This window comes from Typopeltis vanoorti, chromosome 11 (assembly GCF_054136105.1).
Source record: "Typopeltis vanoorti isolate ZY-2024b chromosome 11, IOZ_Tvanoo_1.0, whole genome shotgun sequence".
Taxonomy (NCBI): domain Eukaryota; kingdom Metazoa; phylum Arthropoda; class Arachnida; order Uropygi; family Thelyphonidae; genus Typopeltis; species Typopeltis vanoorti.
In genome coordinates this window covers 76,051,355-76,073,039 of record NC_143559.1, presented here as the reverse complement: position 1 = coordinate 76,073,039, position 21,685 = coordinate 76,051,355, and the positions used below count along the sequence as shown (strand labels likewise).

The 21,685-nt window shown below is 33.1% G+C and overlaps 1 protein-coding gene across 1 annotated transcript in view; it reads right to left on the bottom strand.

Annotated features, from left to right (window-relative positions):
• Positions 1-21,685, bottom strand: part of RabX5 (RAS oncogene family member RabX5) — a 118,971-nt gene that overhangs the window by 11,071 nt on the left and 86,215 nt on the right. Inside the window, exons 8-9 of the mRNA XM_090400092.1 lie at positions 16,940-17,030; positions 7,909-8,019 (exon numbers count right to left, since the gene is read on the bottom strand). Of these exons, the coding sequence (XP_090256218.1) occupies positions 7,909-8,019; positions 16,940-17,030 (202 nt within the window). The remainder of the gene's footprint in view (positions 1-7,908; positions 8,020-16,939; positions 17,031-21,685) is intronic.

The following is a 21,685-nucleotide window of genomic DNA, read 5'->3' as shown; positions in this document are numbered from 1 at the left end:
GAAACTACTGAAAAACATTCTTCAAATTTTCAGTTTCCATTTGGAATTAGGCCTCTTGAATAACGTACCTCCATATATAAATACGCATTATCTAATTGAATATATTTCAGCTGCATTTAAACATCTCCAGTTTCTGAATTATGATACTATTACATGAATAAAGTACACCATACTAGCTTCCAATCCTCCAAATTAATCTGTTATCTGTCAAGATCCCAATATTATCAGATCTCATATTTCTATCTCTTAGGGTGCTTTTTTACTGTCTCAATCCATCGGCATCTTAGTGTTTTTTCCTGCTAACCAGGCAAAGAACACTTGTTTTTGTTAATCTGTGCATTCCATATATATTTATTTTAAGGTTGCTAGCATGTTCATCACATTAGTTCTAGATTCAAAGCCTGTTTCAATACATCAAGAAAATTGGCATATATTTTCAAAATTAGATACTAGACAAAAAATGGAGGGGCATTGATTCATATAGACTGACCCTTTCTTGCAAATATAGATAAAAAGCCCTCCTTCAGATTTGTTAAGTGGTAAAAGAAATTGAAAATACTTTTAATCCCACAGAAAGGAGTAATAATTGTCTCTCTCTCCTCCGCCTTTGAAACTTGTGTTAGCTAAGCATTCTTTGCCTGGTTAGCAGGAAAAAACACTAAGATGCTGATGGATTGATATAGTAAAAAAGCACCCTAAGAGATAGAAATATAAGATCTGATAATATTGGGATCTTGACAAATAACAGATTAATTTGGAGGATTGGAAGTTAGTATAGTGTACCTTTTTCATGTAATAGTATCATAATTATCCTCTATACTCCCCTGAGGATACATATTAGAAATCTGATGATGAAAAATAGCAAACTGACATCCACTGCTCATCACTGATTGTGAAGTGATTCAAACTGCATATGAAATCTGTGTATATATATATATATATATATATATATATATATATATATAAATTGCACAGTGCCCAAATGGTTTATTATGTCCCTAAATGTACTGTATTCTATACAGAAAAGAGCAATTAAATTGATTAATGACCCCCTCTTTCACTAATACATCTAACTAATTTTCAATATAGACATGCAGTTTCTGCTATTTCCATCTTCTACAAATATTCTTATGAGCATTGTTCATCAGAACTGATAGCAATATCCTCCCCACCCCTTAGACTCATTCACTCACTCTCTCTCTCTTGCTGTCAAATTCATTCAAATGCATGGGGCAGAAAATCAGCACTTCATAGTTCAACTGCAAATCAATGGAAGAAATTTCTCCTCCTCTTCAATCATCCCTGCTATCCCCTCACTTTGTGTGTTTTCCTAAGAATACAAATTCGCAGTTCTTCAAATCAAATACAAACAAGATTCTTGCCCATTCGTGGTACTAGCATATTACAGGTTAACTGATTTCTCATGGATAGGTTTTCCATAAAAATAACTTTGCTTCAACATAATTATTCTGCATTTTATAAAACAAGGAACATTCACTCTGACATTGCTGACCCTTGAGCACCCCAATAATGAATTATTCAAGGTAATATTATAGCATAAGCTTCCTTAGAGATAGGACATTCTAGAATTCTTTTATCCGATATTAAACCACAGAGATGTAAAATAGAAACTATTTTTATTTCGACTAGTTTCATTAAATACTTTGTTTCACTTCATCAGGAAAAAACATGAATAAACTAAAAAACTAAACACAATAGCAGTTAACATCTCTAGTGATAATATTTGAAAATGATTAAACAATGGAAAGCATGCATTTACTATTTATGCTGGCTGCTAGTTCATGGATTGCTGTATACTAAAGGTAGATAGAATTGCATCATAATGGATTAAAGAACACCAGACTTGAAAATCATCCCTTTTTTTTTTTTTTTCTATCAAAGGATTGTTTGATATGTTCTATTTTCGTGTTCTATGTTCCTATCACTATAGAGAATGCTGCATTTCAGATGATTCTCTGAACACTCGAGTAAAAATGTAAGCTATGTGGAGCATTTCAGTTTGTTGCCATTCTACTTGGATGTTTTGTTTCTGTTGTGTGTACTACCAGCCCTGGTTTGTACTTTCTTTCATTCTCAATATCCCTGAAATGTTCCGATTGGTGTATCTCAACAGATCTGCCTGGCTGTCCGTTCCGTTCTATGGAGCGTACACCGCAACCGATCTTGTAGACACCTGGTTTATTAAGTGGCAGATGTGGAGATCTAGAGGTTTCAGGTGATTAGAAATTTTGTTGAATTGAGGTGGTGACTTTTATGTTTTGTTGGCAAAGCAATCTTGCTATTTTATCTGTGATTGATTGTATATATATGGGAGAATCACTGTTCCTTTATATTGTTGATTTTGTTGTTCCGTTGTTTTAGAGAATAAAATAGAATTGTTTTGACTAATGTTATGTTTGCGATATGACTAATGTCCTTTTGTGTGGAAAGGGAATCTGCAACCCTACTACTTATTCTAGCAGAAGACATCATTGCCAAAACCATGTGAGGTACAGCAGTGACCATACGGCATCTACGGGTGTCAAATGTGGAAAAAAAAAATGTTATGTTGTAGCCATTTCTTGAAAGGAAAGAAGTAAGATACTGTAGCTCCTGGTTTCTTTTATTTATAAAAGTGGAAATTCTGTAAGCTCTATAGTGTAAATGAATGAATGATGCCTATTGTTTGAACTGGATGGTGATTTAGTTGGTTTCCTGTAGACAGAGAAGTTGAGTGTGTTTTGTTTGGATATCTCAACTAATATATCCAAAAACAGTAAAGACCTATTCTTTCTGACTTCAACAGTGAATTTAATTCTAGTTGAAATAAAAACAGTTTCCATTTGAGATATTTATTTGTAGTTTAATATGGATAAAATATTTCTAGAATATTCAAAGTTATATTAACAGTATTTATTGTAGCTTGAAATTCAAACTTCCTTATCAACAACTGCTCTCCCTCAAAAAAACTGCCAGTTCATATAGATCAAAACTCTTCGTTTTTTTCTATCTTATCATATTCTTTCTTTATAAACACTGTTCTGGCTGATGTTATTATTTTATAAATCTGTTATCTATCTCTCCACCTTTGTCTGTGACTTTTCTCTTGGTCTATTATTCCTCTCAATTTTCATTTCATGCATTCCGCTTTGTATTTTAAATTCCTTCTATGTCAAAACTGCTTCTTCAATCAGATTCCCAAGTATTTCTTGTCCCAAAACATCCTTCACATTCACATTTCTTTTTTATATTTACTTGTTTTGCCAACATTGACCTCAATCGCATTCGGCTTATCTCTCTCTCTCTTCTTTGGTCTCATATCTCAATTAAGACAAAAATAGACAAATAAGTAACATCTGTTAATCAAAAACTTACATTTTAGTGAGACTACACTGTTCCAAAGTAAACTATAAACACTGTTTAAAAGCTATCACCAGTGCCACTGTTCAAGTAGACTTGCCCTCCAGGTATAAGGCTGTTAACTTGCACATTTTCTATTAAAAACCATGCTCTCACTCTTCTTGCTATTAATATGTAATCCACAGTTCTGTCTCCACATTGTTCAATTTATCTAGTTCCTTCGATGGCACCACTTATGAATGCATCCAAATCACCAGATATATGGTATGGCACATAAAAAGCACTGAACCGTGACAACCCCCCCCCGCCTCATTACAGGCACTATGAGATATGCCGTTCGACTACATGCACGTTAATAGAAAACCATGTGTAGAGTCTACAGCAATACATTTAGCTGTAGCAATGGTGTTGATGTTGGAAGAAAAGATGTTTATTGCTGAGCATTATTTTCATTCATACAAAGTTGATAGAGCAAATGGTCCAATTACATGTTTGTGAGCAGTTTGTTCGTCATTTCTGTAAGCATTCCCCAAGCAATAGTGTCAACATTGCCTTAATAGAGAGGTTCCAATGTACAAGAAGTGTTCTGCTGCTGGGGAGGCCATAAACTGTTAACACAAATGAGAATCATGGGCGTGTGTTGGAACAAGTGCCACAGTCTTCTAAATGCAGCCAACGCCAAACAGCAGCAAAACTTAGGATACAAAGGTGGTCACTACAGAGAATCCTCAAGAAGCTGGGTGCTTTTCATATGTCATTCAGGTTTAACATCAACAGATTACACTGCACAGTGGGAATATTGTGCATGCATGCATCCTGGCCAGTGTCTATGAAGATCCATCCTTCCTCCATGTCTGGTTCTTGGATGAAGCACATTTTCACCTAAGCGATCATGTAAACATACAAACTATGGTTTTCTTGAGACCTAATTTGTCCAAGAGAAACCTGTTCACAGCGAGGTCACTGCATGGTGCGCAGTTTCCAGCCATGGCATAATTGGGCCATACTTCATTGAAGAGAGCAGTGCAATCGTTACCTTGAATAGTGAACACTACATCGAGAATATATTGGTTCCATTCATCCAGGATTTGCATAGGATGTGTCATGCAAAAAACATTCCATTCCACGTACAGGTATTCCAACCAGTTGGAATACCTACATGGAAAATCGTGTAATTTTATCCCTATTTATCAGAACACTTCCCCGGGAGGCTCGTGAGGTAATATTCCACCATGATCCACCTTCAAACCTTGATGAACTAGGGATAAAATTACACGATATGTTCAGCAGATATTCCAATCTTTTTTTTCTCCAAGATAACAGAGAACCTTTGCATGCGCCACGAAACCTGTCTTGAAAGACAAGGTGTCCAATTTTGAGCACTTAATGCTTTATTTGACCAAGATTCCACCAATAGTTGTGGATGTACATATCATCATGTGTAAACATACATTTCTTTGTTATCCCACTTCTGACACCATGATCTTCCATTACAAAGGCTAGACTTGTAAATATTATTTAATGTAAACAACTTATTTTACAATTTAATATTCATATAACTACCTTAATTTTGTCTAATATTTAATTAATTAATCAAAGATATATGTATTGATAATGAAAAGACTGTATTAAATATTATTAAGCTATTTTATTTATTATGTTAATATTATAAGAACTTGTATTTGATAATTTAACTGCGCATTAATTAAAATGTAAATATTCTCTATTTATTCCTATTTGTAGAAATTTAACGTTATATAATAGCTCAATTTTATTATGTTTTGTTTTGTTGTCATGGAAACGTATGTTAGATAGCTTGCACGTTTTGGAACACCACGTGAGGAGGAGGTTTATTGAAAAGAGTTTTAGATCACGAGAACAATTTAGGCAGGAAGAACAGATATATAAGCGATGAACGCTGAAATTAGAATTAATTAAGGTGAGATTAGAGGAATTAAGAGAGAGAAAGGAGAGGATTGGCATTAGGTTGGAATCAGAGCATTCGGGAATCACAGTGCGATAATAGTGAGTTGGCAAGTCACTCAAGCAGCTAAATAAAGTCTACTAGTCGAGAGGCGGTTAGCTAATAAGTTGTAGAATAACAATTATAGCTACGGAAAACAGCTGAGTGACTACTAAATAGACTAGCGATATTTGAATTGAGATTTAATTGGGCCGACCTGTCCAGGACACACAGAATCTTGAAATAAAGCATGGAGTTACTAGAATAGAAGAGGCTGTAAAATTGAAGTTTACCGTTAGCTGTGCTTAGAATTATAGTGCCTAAAGAATTAATCGAATGCCGGAGGAATGAACAACTGTGCATATAAAACCTAAAGTTAAGGAATTATTGTGCAGTGCCTTATTTCATGAGTGATCAGTAGTATTTTATTCAACAACGTTTGTTTATGTGTATTGTTACGGATAATAATTCAGTTATTGCTTAGAAGAATTTATTTAATGATTGCCGTTTACTGTTTAAAGTGTTTACAGTTGTAAAAAGTGTAAATGTATAAGTAGATGAAGATAGAAGATTATCGGTAAGATTATTCCAACCATTAACATTCCTATACAGAGAAGTGCGAGAGTTTCATCCTAGAATTTCCTTATACTAATAGTAACTATTGAGGAAGTCAGCTAAAGTGTAAATTTAAAAGTGTTTGTTTGTGAAGAGGTATTACTGTAATTTTTGTTGTGTTTGGAACTTAAGGAACTGTGAGAAGACTGTATTATAGAGATAACAGATTTACCATTGTATGAGTTGAATGATTGAATTTATCTGAGGAGTTAAAATGTTTGTGATATTTTAATTACTGATTTGAAATTAAATGTAATATTTGTGATTTTAAAATTAAATGTTTGTTTTTGTTAATCAAAAGTTGTATTTTGCCTGAATCTCTTTTACTGCACCATTCATAAAATATTCGAACCAAAGCGGGTAAGTTAAGTAAGTCAAATATACTCAGCCAGTATATATAATAACAACATATTAAGGAGAGATAGTTGAGAGTTGGTTTATCTTCAATTCTTGAACTAATTCAGATATAAAGTGGCACAGTCTTTAAATATAAATTTTCTTTATATTTGAATTAGAAATCAACTTACAACTTATCAATTAGTTAAGAACATCGTAATAGTAATTATGTCGGATCCAAAGTAGAGATTAAGAAGAAGTAGGATCCAACAATAAACCTATTTACTTCATAACACACATCGTTGTAGTTATTCAAGTGCTATTTTTTTTGTGTGCACGTGCCATACTGTGCAAACAGCTGTTTTTACCTTTTTGGTTGTTAACCACATACAATCATCATCCCCAATGAACAACAGTATAGACTTGTCCAATAGCTGTGTGTTTACCGTGCACAATAGCATTAAGTATAAAATGCCCTAAATTACCGAATTTAGTCTAACATACATATTGCTGATCATAGTTATCTCTTCTTTTCTTATGCTTATCATTTCCAAATTTTCCCAGATTTTTTCCATTGAACCTAATCAAAGGCTTTTTCTAAATTAAGAAATGCCATAAATGAGTTTCACCAAATTTCCAGTGTCACTCCATTTCCCTTGCAGCAAAAAATTAAATCAACAGATTTCCCTTTTTTAAAACAAAATGGCACTTCTCTTTCATCTTCCTGTATTTTCTCCCTTATTCTTGTCGTCATTATCCTTTCATAAATCTTTACGCAGTGACAATAATGTTATTCTTCTACAAATAATACATTTCTTTCTTGGGCCTGCTTTATGTGCTGGTCCAATAGTCAGGTTACTTTCTTCAGATTCACCTGTAGATATCACAGAGCCATTTCCATCCTGAACTCTCAGAAGATCTGAAAAATTCAACAAGCAATCATCATCATTCCCAAGGGGTGTTCTGTTATCTTTCTTAACACTTCTTACAATCTCTATCAAGCCTATTTCCCTATGATTTCTTTCTTATCTCTATATTCATTCCAGTTTATTTCACCGTGGCTTTCATCTTTGCTTAACATATCTCTAAAATAATGCTGCCACATAATCTTCATCACTCTTCAAGTAGCCAAGATTTCCATCTCCATTTATTAACAAACTTGGTTCTTTATTTTTTCTTTTTCTATTCTTCATTAATCTATATAACATTAAATTCAATCTGAGAATGTGAAGAATACAACAAAATAGGACAAACTGAAAATATGTCAAAATTCTGTAGCCTGAAATAAATATGTTAACATAAATCAGCCTACAAAATATGTCAAAAACTCAAAATAATGCTTAATAAAAATTAGTCAAGATAACATTAAGACAAATAGCCATAAAACAAAGAGCCAATATTTTAACTTCTCTTCAAAAAAGCTACAATGAAACTACAGTTATTTGCAAAGCATTCATTCTTAGGAAATGCTTAAAAACTTCCTTTAGAAAAACAATAGGCAAACTTTACTGGGGAATGTTTCATGACTTATACTAGTTAAAACTAGATAGTGTTCTTAAATTATTTTACTAATATATCATGCATCCTACTTCAGAAGAGCAGTAAAAAATAAGGAAAATATTGCAACTACTTACTGATAAAGTCTGATGTAATTTCTTTTTTGACAGGTTCTTCAAATTCTCTTAGGACTGATTCATTAAAAGCAAGAGCTGCCATACGAAAAAATAATTCTTTCACATTTTCATCTGAAAGAAAGAAAGAAAGATTCATCTCAACTAAGATTTTCATCTTCCTAATAGCTCTAAAATAACAGATAAGAAAACTGCGTGGAATGTGCTCTCCTGAGATAAGTCCTTGGACTCTTCAAAGGTGTCATCATATCATAAAAATAATAATATGCAGTGATGTAAACTTGATATGATAAAATATAATAAAATATATGATTTTCAAACATGTCTTTCTTGGTTTCCCATCTTTCATAATTATATTCTAACCAGGGTTTTTCGTTATAATAAATAAAAATTCAATGAATAAGTTTCACTATCCATATCTAGTAGCTTCAACAATTACTGTTAAGAGCTATTGTTACCATATTACAATAAAAGCTCTTAATAGTAGAAACTACAAAAAATTCAAGTATTTTATTGTAAATATTACATTTGCCATTAACTTTTTCTGTACTGCTTTCCAATGACTGTTAGAATGATTGAGGTCTGAAACATTACAAGATCTGATAATGACTTCTATGCGTTGTGCAAAATTCAGCCCTAATTTCTATTAGATTTCATGTGAGCAAATAAAATAAACATCACTAGATTATTTAAAATGATATATAAAATTTTCTTCCAAGTATGGTGTTGCAGCTGTATTCACTCCCTAATATGGTTTGTAGATAAGATGTGTTATTAAGCCCGACTTCTCATTTCTGTTATAAGCAAATGTTATGATGTTTACCATTGCTAATCTCAAGTTCTCCCAGTCCAACTCAGTGATGCAGGGGTCTCTGCATGAACAGTGAATTTTAGACTTTTGGACTTATAAAGTATTTTTGATAGTCTATTTTAATGAGTGAGACTATTGTAATGTTTGCTATAGTGAGTTACTGTATTTAAATCCTTAAGTAATGAGATTATCTGAGCAGAAATTTTACCAAGGCATGGAAGGGAGACAGAGTCCCTGTGTCTTACATTTGTATCTGAACATAATGCTTTTCTGTATACAACTTATTACCCTGTTTTCTATATTAGGATCACCATTAAGGATGAATTGATTACATGAAATAGTGGGCTCTCCCACATTCTTTGCTGGTTATAATTTTCAAATTATTGAATGTCAAATTTCATGCAACTGATATGAAATTTAGCATCTTTACACACACGCAAACAATTCTAAAGAATTTATTAACTTCATTTTAAAAATATAATCTATATTAAGGAGCATTTAGAATGCTATCCATTCATACATTATCCACTCAGCCAATCAGGTCGTTGACTGAATGAATAGCATCTCCAACAGTTAATGTCATTAGTCACAGTTTCATGATTTCTGTGACCTGGTGTAGGTCTTCTGTCCTGCTTCCTGGTGGAATAAAATGGCTTGAAAAAATACTATTTTGATTTCTAGCACAGAGTTTTGAGTTGTCTGATCCTTAGCTGTAGAAGAGTACTAAAATGCATAATAAGTTTATGGGATTTACATAAAAATAAAATATAATTTAGAAACACATATTGCATTTATTGACTTTGAAAAAGCATTTGACAAAGTTAAAAGAAACATATTATTTAACATATTAAAAGAAAGACAAATACCAAATAATATCCTAAAAGCTGTCACAAGTATATATGAAAATAATGAAATACAAATAAGATTAAATCATGAGCTATCATATACAAGAGAGATAAACCAAGGGGTCCGACAGGGATGTCCCCTCTCAGCAACTCTTTTTAATATCTACTTAAATGAAATAATAATAAAATGGAGTAAAAATTTACATCGAGGAATTAAACTTTCACCTACAGTTAACTTAAACACTCTCCTCTTTGCAGACGACCAAATAATAATTATAAATTCTGAAGATAACTTACAGAAAGCTATTTTAAATTTAAATGAGATATCCAAAGATTATGGTATGATAATATCAATGGAAAAATCAAAAACTATGGCCTTTAAAGGACAAGATCCAGCAAGAACTAAAATAGTATTAGATAACAAGATCTTAGAACAGGTGAATTCATTTAACTACATAGGATGTATGATCACTTATGAAAATGAAAAAGATATAAACGTAAAAATTGCAAAATATTTAAAAATAACAGGTGTAATTAACTCTATATTTAAACCAAACCTAGTTCAAAAACAAACCAGGCTAAAAGTATACAATACATTAGCCCTACCGGTCTTAATGTATGGAAGCAAAATCTGGACAATAAAACAAAAAGACAAACAAAGATTAACAACAGAACAGAAATGAAGTTTATGAGAAAAACTGCAAAGTATACCCTATTTGATCACAAAAGAAACAAAGATATTATGAAAGAATTAAACCAAGAACCAGTAATTGAAAAAATTAAAAAATATAAACATAGTTTATATTTTTTAATTTAGGAAGCCATTAGGAAAAAGAAAACCAGGACGTCCTCTTAAACGATGACTTCTAAGGCCGGAACAGGCCATACTAGGCCTAAATCCTTGATATGTATGATGATGATGATGACATAAAAATAAAAAATCAGAAATGAATTGCCTGGGTGAATACAATGGATGAAATGGCATTGTCATATTTTAAATAGAGAAAGTTTTACAACTAAAATGATTCACAGAAAACAGATTTATTAGTTATTACATAAATAAAATACACTGACTAGTTTCACCACCTAAAGTCGGACTGATGGATTCTTCAGGGTTAGACACATCAAAACAAAGATCACTAAGTAGATTAAACACTGAAAAACCAGTTGCATGCCACTGGTTATCTGCAGTTAGCAATAGAAGGTGAATGTTGGTGAAATTAAAATCTCTAATGTTAAAAGATTTAATGAGAGATTTCTGTATGTCACTTAGTGTTAGGTGTTTATTCAGTAATCCATGTGCAAATAAATGACTGTAACAGATTCCTTCCGAAGTCTGAAGTTAAAAGTTCTTCTCTATATAAGGCATGGTTAGTATTACAAATATGGTTGGCAAAACCAGATCGGCCTTTTCTTTTGTGGTCAAAATCTGCAAATGTTCTTTCTTTCTAACTTCAAATTCATGGCTTATCTGTCCTATGTAGGTTAAACCACATGAACATGGAATTCCTTATACTCCTGGGTATTGTAGAAAGGTGTTTTACCTTTAGGATATGTCAGGAGGCTATGAACAGCTTGAATTGGTTTAAAAGTTACTCTGATATTGTGATCTTTGAAAAGAGATGCTATTTTAATTGATAAACTTTCATATATGGTATCATGATGGAGTCTCTGTACTGGATGTTCTGGTTATTAGGAGTGGAAGGTTTCAAAAATAAAATCCTATCAACTGTTTTCTTGGAAAAGTCATTGAGAACAAAAAAATCAGGGAGCATCTGGAGTTCTGTCTTAAGTCAGCCATTAGTTTATATAATAGCAACTACTCTATTCTTCAGAGCGTGGATTATGCCTAATTTCTATAAAATTTATTTTTCGCTAAAATCATTTCTGAATATTTAATTTTTTATCTCTTAATAGCTTTTTTTTTTCTATGTTTGTGATATGCATGCTCTCTAAAACACAGGATCGGTGCAGGTACCCTCTTGCCCTGGTCTGAGGGTAGTACCAGATTTCCTAAAATAAAAGTTCACAATTAGTAATTACAAAAGCCACAATCATTCAACTATTTGAGTAAATTGTGGCTTTTTTTTTTCATATTTTCCATTTACTGTTCTGAACAGCCTTTTTTTTCTAAAGGATATAGCTGCTGCTCAAGGAAAACACCAAGTTCCTTCACTGTTCTCAAACTTTTAATATGCAATATTCAAAGTATTGAATATTACAGGTTTTACAACTGCTTAAATGTGGGATTTAAAAAAAAAATAATAATAAATAAATAAAATAACTAATTTAGCATAGTATAAGTATGAATGACATGCATTTCTGAAACATTGCTATTTACTGAAAATGACTGTATATATTATTTCCATAACATAGTCTTGTCTTTCTTGCAAAAATGTGAAAAAGATTTCAGTTCAGCTTCCGTTATCTTTGATATCAGTTGATTGGCCAAAACACATCACATCCATAAGCTTACTCAAAAAAATTAGAGGTCAAGAAACTTGGGCTTTTCCACTCAAGATATTATTTTTTACATGTCTCACTACTCAATCTGTAAAAATCCCAAATCATCTCTAAAAATTCTTGATGCTGTACAGGACAGTTTGACTCTTCAATGATACCTCTTTTATATGCTTGTCACAGATATTCTACTTCTACCTTGTCATTTCTACAAATATTTTAAAGACAGTGTTCCAGTGAGCTGACATCCATCATTCTTTCATTTTGTTGCTAAACATATAATAACTGGACAGCTGCTGCTATACTATAATATTGGATTAGCAGGCGCTTTCTGATACTCACAATAGAACTGCTAATCTTTGAATCTATTTGTATTTCTAGAACAGTTTCCTTCATGAAGCATTCCCCAAGGACGACAACCTCCAATTATTAAAAAAACCCTGGAGGATTCCTTCTCTGCTAACCGCTGTTTATATATGATATTAATTTTCTATAGGTTTTTAGCAACTTTGTGGATGTGGGACATACAAAAAATTCTCTTAATAAAGGTCCAAATTATAAGGCATTTTGTACACACACCTCTGAATTGGCATGATAGCTCATTTTTGATACACTTTGTTTGCAATACAGCCAAGAAAAACATCTCCTTGGTTGGTACTAAATAAATGATTTCTGACAAATTGTTATTATTATTTATATATATATATATATATATATATATATATACACACACAGGGTGTTCGGGATAAATTTGACAGTTTCGTAAGGAAAAAGAAAATCTTCTTTGTATCTATTAAATTTAATGAATTGACAAAAAACATTACAGGCAGAGTTAATTACAATACTATCAACAAGATTTACTCAAAATAACCACCATTAGCATCGATCACAGCTTCAATCCTGCTTCGGAACCTCGAACAAGCTGATGCTACAGTCTCCCTGGGAAGGGCCGCAAAAACTGTTCAGAGGATACACATCCGAAAACCATCACAGTTTGGGGAAATTTAGTCTGCATTACACGAGGAATGTCCTTTGTACTGTATGCAAGCCATCTGTTATTCTGCGTGTTGTGTTTTTGATCCTGGCAAAAGTTTTTCTCATCGGAAAAGAACCAGATTGTTTGTGGTTCCGCAGGATGTTTCACTTTGCTTAGAAGTTTCTTCGCGTTTATCAAACGTTTTTCACGGGCCTTTTCTGTAAGCAGCTGACCTTTGCGGCGCTTGTATGAGTAGTAGCGGAGGTCTTCATTGAGTGCAAGCTTCATAGTAGAGGCTGCAACATTCATTTCACGTGACAAAGCCCGAATTCCAATGCCAGGGATCTTCAACACCTGTTCCTGCAGATTTGCGAGGAATTCTGCTGTACGAACGCAATCAGCTCGTCTGCTAGGGATCTTTCTTCTTGCTACATCCTCGTAGTCACCATTGCAAGTCTCTAGTTCATGCCTGATTGTTTTTACTGTATTCAGGGAGCATTGGGCAGCAGTCGAAATATCCTTATTTTGATGGCCGGCACGAATCATCATGATACAAGTTATTCTCTTCCATGATTCAGGTGGGTTCCAGCTATCCATCCTTTCTGACATCTTGTATATGAATGAAGAAGGGTCCAACCTTTTAAATGAAGAGAAGTGTGTGTTAATACATGTAACTTACGGAAAAATATAATTAATTATAAATATGTCAAATTTATCCCGAACACCCTGTATATATATATATATATATATATATTTCTTATAATTATAACTGCAATGAAAGATTCTGTCTCTTTTTATTGTTTCCTCTTATCAACACCACCACCAAACTCCATAGAGTCAAAAGATTCATCATGCGAGGTCTCCTATAGTGATACACAGCTCATACTAAACTCACTCAATATTCCTGCATTCACCATTCTCAGGCAATGCATTCCACCTCACAAGTTGCTACTAGTCACACAAAAATCCTGCTCCTCACTCTCATGCCTATATCCTTATATAGCTTCCAGAAATGGCCTCCTTCACCATTTTATGAAAAATCTCATCATCAAATTCCTGCCATGTACCCTCAAGGGGTGTACAGGATATGATAGTACTACATGAAAAAAAAAATACATCATTACTAACTTCCTATCTACAATTTTCCTCCAAATCAGTCTGTTACTTGTCAAGACTCCAACATTATCAGATCTTATACTTCTATCGTCTAAGGCACTTTGTACCGTATCAATCCACCTACATCTTGGTCTTCCTCTGGATCGTTTTGCTGCCAACCTGGCAGAGAACACTTGTTTTGCTAATCTTTCTTCACCCATTCTGTTTAAGTGACCATACCACCTGAGATTAGCTCTGCTAACGCATTCCTGGATGCTGACAATGTCAAGTTCTTTCCTAATATTCTCATTTTTAATATGATATTGCCACTGATGCCATCTGTTCACACCTATAATCTTTCTCAGGTCTCTCATATCTGCGGTCTCTAGTCTTTGGTCATGTGTTTTACTTCTGAACCAGCCATCAGATCCATAAGTTAAAACTGGTTTGAACAGTGTCTTGTACACAGCTAATTTAGTGTTCCGACTAATTTCTCTCTTATTCCATATGAATTTATTCAATTGACTTCCTACCATACCAGCTTTGCTGATTCTGTTGTCTAATATTGAATTTACCATCTTCAGTAAAAAATCGTGCCTAGGTAGCTGAAATGTTTCACCTGTTCCACAGGTTCTCCATTCACAACACAGTTGACATTTTCAATGATTCTGCCTATTTTCATTGTCTTTGTCTTTTTATTGCTGACCTTCATACCATATCTATTACAAGAGCTATTCAATTTAGTCAGAGAATCTTGCAGACTTGTAGCGGATTTATTTAGAAGTATAACATCATCTGCATAAAGCAAATAGTTGACATTAACATCTCCAATTTTGATATCATGTTTAATACCACTTTCCTTCATAATGTGATCCATATAGATAATGAATAACAGAGGGGATCATGTACATCCCTGTCTCACACCACATTTAACATTAAACCATCTTCCCTGTACTTCCTTCAATTCTAACTGCTGACTTATAACTCAAATAAAGACTACATTTTGCTTGATATAATGCCCCATTGACACCATATAACTGTAGCATATTAAATAGCTTCTCTCTTGGCACCTTGTCATATGCCTTTTCCAAATCGACAAAACTTAAATACAGATCTCTGTTATATTTCCATGCTTTCTCGACTATTTGTCGTAAAGTGAAGATCTGATCCTGACAGCCTCTATTTGGCCTGAATCCAGCTTGTTCTTCACCAAGCTTTTCTTCCACAATTCTTCTCAACCGTTTCTCAAGTATATTTGCATAGATCTTGTCAGGAACACTCAGTAGAGAAATACCTCTGTAATTCTCACATTCAGTTTTATTTCCCCTTTTATATATGGGTACTATGAGAGCTCTACTCCAATCATCAGGAATTCTTCCCACTGTCCAGGTTTTCTGAACTATGCAGTGCAGCCACTGTAAGACTCTTATACCACCATACTTCAGCATTTCTGTTCAAATATCATCTACCCCTGCTGCCTTTCCACATTTCAAGCCTTTGATGGCTTTTTCTACTTCAAGTATGGATATGTATTCCTGACTGCATGCCTGGTCAGTGTTTTTTACCACTGTGCTGTCATCGCTGCTTGTTTCATTTAGCAGTTTTTCAAAGTAATTATGCCATACTTCCAATCTATTCCAATTCCAATTTCAAATCCTCTGTACACTCTGGTGTCCTGCACCAGGGAGAAAACATCACTATCAACAATAACATAGTCAATGAGACTTTTCTTATTCCTTGCCTCTTCTCTCCATGTGAATTTGTGCACATTTTTATGTTGGAACATGGTGTTAGTAATAACCAGTCCATGTCCTGAGCAGAAATCCGACAGGTATTTGCCATTATTATTAGCTTTGCTCTTTTCTCCAAATTTTCCCAAAATATTTTGTATGTCTCACAATCATTTCCTACTCTGCTATTTAGATCCCCAACAAGGACCAACTTTTCCTTTTTCATTGTGTCAGTTGCTTTTTCTAAAGCCTCAAAAAATTCCTCCACTCCTACATTAGTAGAACCTTCTGTGGGACCATAGGCACAAATAAGTATCATTGTCCAGTTCCCCATTCTCATATTTGCCCACATTACTCTACTCGAGACTGCCTGCCATTTAAGAAGATTAGCCTCGTATTTTGTGTTGAATACTTTGGCTACTCCTTCTTTACCTTGAGTGTCATTACCTGAATATAACATTTTGTATTAATTGCTCAGAAAGATCTCAATCTCTTCTACATTAATCCAGTAACAAATCCTTACCAACTTATGTCTCAATCATATCTTCATCCTCTTATCCAAGAGGTTCTGTAAAGTACATTTCCTCAATCTTTTATTGTACATGCAACATTTCGGAGACAAAAAAACTGCCTTAGTCAATCATCTCTGGACCCTTTTTGATTTATCCTCATCCCCTTGAAAATCAAGTAACCAAATCTGCAGTAACCCACAAGTAGACTGATCAAGACCTCATATGAGAGAACCATAGCCTCCTTACCTCTATATGTAATATTCCTATTACATCAAGGCTATAATCTCTTGTGATGTAATCACAATTTTTAGCAATATCTCACTTGCATATACACACACAGTCTATTCAAATCCTCCTGTAAAACAACACCTGCTCCTCATAGTTCTCCCCCAACTCTGCATCATCTGCAAAGAAATGCACATCCCAATTTAAACTTCTTCCAGTAGTATTACAAGTTTAACAGCAGTGGTCCTAAAACAGATCCTTTCATATACCCCTTATACACTGAAATGTTTCAATTAAATTTGTACTCACCACTCATGAAAAACAGAATCATTATTTTAAAGTTATTACAAATATAAATAAAGAAAGCAATAAAAGCATACCTGTTTTTGATGATACAGCCCAAAATTCTGCATTTAATTGTTTTGCTACTTTAATTGCTTCTTTTTCAACTGCCTTATATGCACCTTCTATCTGAAGGTAAAAAAATAATTCTTATGTAATAACTCATGAAAACATTCAAATTTAGTTTATATATATAATTTACATCCAATCTTTATATTATCTTATATTATATTATACAATTCCAACCATGTGGCATTTTTGGTATTCAAAATTAAAAACACACTTCGTTTTTAGGTGAGTTTTACAAATGCATAAGCAGCTATGTGCTTATCTTTATTGATCTATCTATATGTAGTTATCTATATGTAGTTAGTTCTTAAATAGTAAACTTGTGGGAAATACAGAAATAGTTTGTTATAGTAGCAGTTTACTATAGTGAATTTCTTTTAGAACAGCATTCTACTTGTCTATGGGAGAATCTGGTCAGGATTTTCTGAGAGTCTGTTATAGTGAGTTTATTATAATAATACAGTGAGAGTTATAACTCTCCCTTTAGCTGGACAGAATTTTATTAAAATTTGAACATTTTAAATTCATTTAAATGAACAAAACTACATATTAAAAATGATTATAAATAAACCATTTGTAGTATACAAGCCAACAGTTGAAACTCAAGCCAAATTGGCTTGGGTTTCAACTGTTGTGATAATGAAATACATCAAATAAAAATGCTACTGTAAAAAAAAAAAAAAATTAAAAAAATATATATCTTCCTGCAATCTGTAATGATTTCTATGCTTATTTAAAATACTGTGATATAGTTTTAATGCTGAAATAATGCAAAAATGGCCATTACTCAAATGATATTAGCATAAACCAGTAGTTCCTGAAAATTTCATTTTCTTTTTAATGTAAAAATGGTTACCTCTTTTAGTAAATCGTTTAAGAAAGAGTTGTGGACCAAAGGATGCAGCAGAGGAGTGGCAAGCCGGATGCATTATTCTGCCATTCAACCCTATGAATCAGGAGTCTCCACTGTGTCAAGAGAATGTTACTGCATCCGAGGAAATCGACGCAACTGATCCTAGATCACAGGGAGCAGTTGAGAAGTTTAGTATGTGGTCAGCCAATAGAGTTTCGCATCTCTTAACCTTAAAATATAAGGACACTGTTAAAACCTGGGAAAATAAATTTGATGGAAAAAGAACTTGCTAGAATTAAATGGGACATTGTAGGTTTGGCTGAAACCCATTGTACAGGAGAAGGAGTTATAAATCTAAATTCAGGAAAACTATTCTACTCTGCAGAGAAGACAATATACATAGAGAAGGGGGTCGCCATTTTAGTGAATAATAGTCTACGAAATGCAGTCATGGCCATAGACCCACATGGCCCAAGAATGATCGCTATCAGATTAAAAGGTAAAGAAAATAAATGTTCACTTTACAATAATTCAAATCTACGCTCCCAACCAGTCACATGAAGATGAAGAAATCGATACCTTTTATGATAAGTTGCAAGAGCTAATAGACAAGACCAATAAGAAAGATATATTAATAGTGATGGGAGATTTTAATGCCAAAATTGGGAATTTCATCCCAGGCATGGAGGATGTGATGGGCAGGTTCAGAGTTGATAATAGAAATGAAAGAGGAGAAAGAATATTAGAATTTTGTAAAGCAAATAATCTATTTATCTGTAATACCCTTTTTTCCCATAGACTTTCCCACAAATACACATGGACCTCACCATATGGTACAATAAACAACTGTATTGATTACATTCTAATCAAATGCAATTGCAAATCATCAGTGCAAAATGTTAGAACTTTAAAAACTCCAGATCTCAACACTGACCATGAACTGCTTGCGGCAAAAATTAAACTAATCAAGTATCGTAAATCACGAACTCCTATCAATAAAGTGGACCAGTCAAAACTGAAAGAGAAATCTTTGCAAGATAACTATCAGACACTAATAGGAAATGAGTTTAGAAGATTATCCTATGACAATATAGAAAATACATGGAATCAAGGTAAAAAAATTGTTACAAGTACTGCAAGAAACATACTTGGTACATCAAGACCAAATCATGAATGGATAACCCCTGAAATTCTAAATACTTTAGAAGAAAAAAGAGCAGCAAAGCATATATTAAATATAAAAAATACAGAAGAAAATAAACAACATTATAAGAATCTTAAAAACAAAATTGATAAAATGTGCATATCTGCCAAAAATAACTGGTTGGAGGAAAAAGCAAAACTGTGCGAAGAAGCTAATAAAAAGAAATGATAATAAAATAGTATACAAAATTATCAAAGAATTAACTAATATCTATAAAGATAAACCATTAACAATGAAAGATAAAAACAATCTAGAAACTGGGTCAATACAAAATATTAAAATAATTTGGAAGGACTACTATCAAACATTATTTCAAAAAGAACAGGAGGAGGAAAGTATAACAGAAAAGATGATATATGAAAAGGCACCACCCATAACCCCAGCAGAAATTATAAATGCAATAAACCAAATGAAACTTTCAAAAGCTATGGGTAAAGATGAAATATCATAGAACTATGGTGGCAATGAAGCCATTAATTTCTTAATGAATTTATTTAATCAAATTCTTTATATTGGAGTAATTTCAACTGACTGGAAAACAGGAATTATTATACCAATTCACAAAAAAGAGACAAAAACCAAGCAGGATTCAGGCCACTTAGATCCCCTATAGACCATATCTTCACCATTAATAATATAGCAGAAAAATATTGGGAATACAACCTGCCCATAAACTTTTGTTTTATAGAATTTAAGCAAGCCTTTGATTCAGTTAATAGAAACAAACTGATGACTATCCTAAAAAAAGCATAAAAATGGATTCTGATATTTTAACATTTATTACAAATTATTATGGAGACACCAAAGATTTTGTTAAAACAAACAGCATTAAAACGACGGATTTCAGAGTCGAGAAAGGTTTAATGCAGGGTTGCCCTCTCTCATCTCAACTCTTTATCATCTTCCTAGAAGTCTGTAAAGCCATAGCTGATGAACTAGGTGTAAAAATCAATGGTACCAAACATTAATCACATAAAATACATGGATGATATCATTATTTTAGCAGATTCTAAACCACAGCTAGAAAAAACTATTAATATTTTAAATGACTCTTGTAGAACTTATGGTATGAAAATAAATCTTCATAAAACAAAAATAATGAAGATAGGTAGAGAAGAAGAAAATATTTCTATAAATCTCGAAAATCACCTGCTGGAACAAGTTAATAAATACGTTTATCTTGGCAGTCTTATATCTAGTAACCTCAACAATATGGAAACAGTAAAACACAGGCTAAACGTAGGTTGGACCAGCATGAATAAACTAAACAAAATATGGAAAAATAAAAAAATCCAACGAGTCTAAAATTAAAATTATATAAAACAATTATTATCCCAATGGCTACTTATGCTTCACAAGCCTGGAGATTAACTCAACAACCAATCAAGAAACTTCAAGCATTTGAAATGAAATGTGTTAGAAAAATTAATAACACCTACTGGATGCAACACAAGACTAATGATCAAGTCAGAACAGATTTAAACTTCCTAGATAATATAACAGACACAATCATTAAGCATCAATTGAGATGGTTTGGTCATATTAAGAGAATGGCCCCTCATAGACTCCCATATTTAGCTCTGAATGGATATATAGGAAGAAAAAGACCTAGAAGGAGACCAAGAAGTACTTGGATAAAGTTGCTGAAAGAACATTTCCATCTACCCAGCTATAGAGTCATGTCTGAGATCGCCAAAGATTGCAATAAGTGGAGAACCTTTCTTCTTAGTGGACTCAACCCATTATCAAGCGGATGAAATGATGATTACCACATTTTAAAATTCATTCACTTTCAATGTGTAAAAAACTATCTTCAGGATAAAATCAAAATTGTTTGTACAATTTAATTAAAGTGTACGAGAGTGATTTAACATTTTCATTTTGAAAATGAAATATTCATTATTACGAATAAACAATTCATAATGAATTGTTCATACATTGTGTATATAATAACTGTAAATATTTGATTTATTAAAATGTTTTTTTTTTTTTTAGTTACATTTGAAGTTATAACAGACTTCGGCTATTATTAACCAAGTATTAACATAGTTCTTTGAACTAAGTTAATACTTGAGTTTGCAATCAGTAATAGTGTTTCCATAGGAGATGAACCTGGTTGGTCTTTTGGCAGTTATGATAGATGATTGAGAACCATAAGGAAATCATTCATTTCATTCCCATCATCATATAAAGAAAAATTTACAACTCTGTATTCTCTCAGGACACCTACATCTGCTGACGTACTGGCAGGAAGTTCTGATATGCTATCTTCTTTTCTAGGACTGCTTCAATTTCTTCGATTTGGAGTTTTCTCTCTTTGCAAACAACTTTGCTGCATGCATCCTTGTGGTGAATCAATGTTTTTTTTAAAGATTTATCTATTGGGACTCCAAAGCTTTGGTTCTTGTTTTCAACCTTCAATCTCCCCCCCCCAATAACATTTATATATTTGATTTTATAATTCATCTCTGATAGCTGCTCAATATTTGCAGCTTGTCGTAGTTGGTGGAGACAGAGTTCTGGATTGGGTACCCTCCCTCAATGAGTTTTTGGGCTCCCTGGAGGAGTCACATAATAATCAGGGCCGTCGCCAGATTCGATTGCACCCTGAGGAAAACAATTAAATATCACCCCTGATGGATTATAAGACAAAAAATA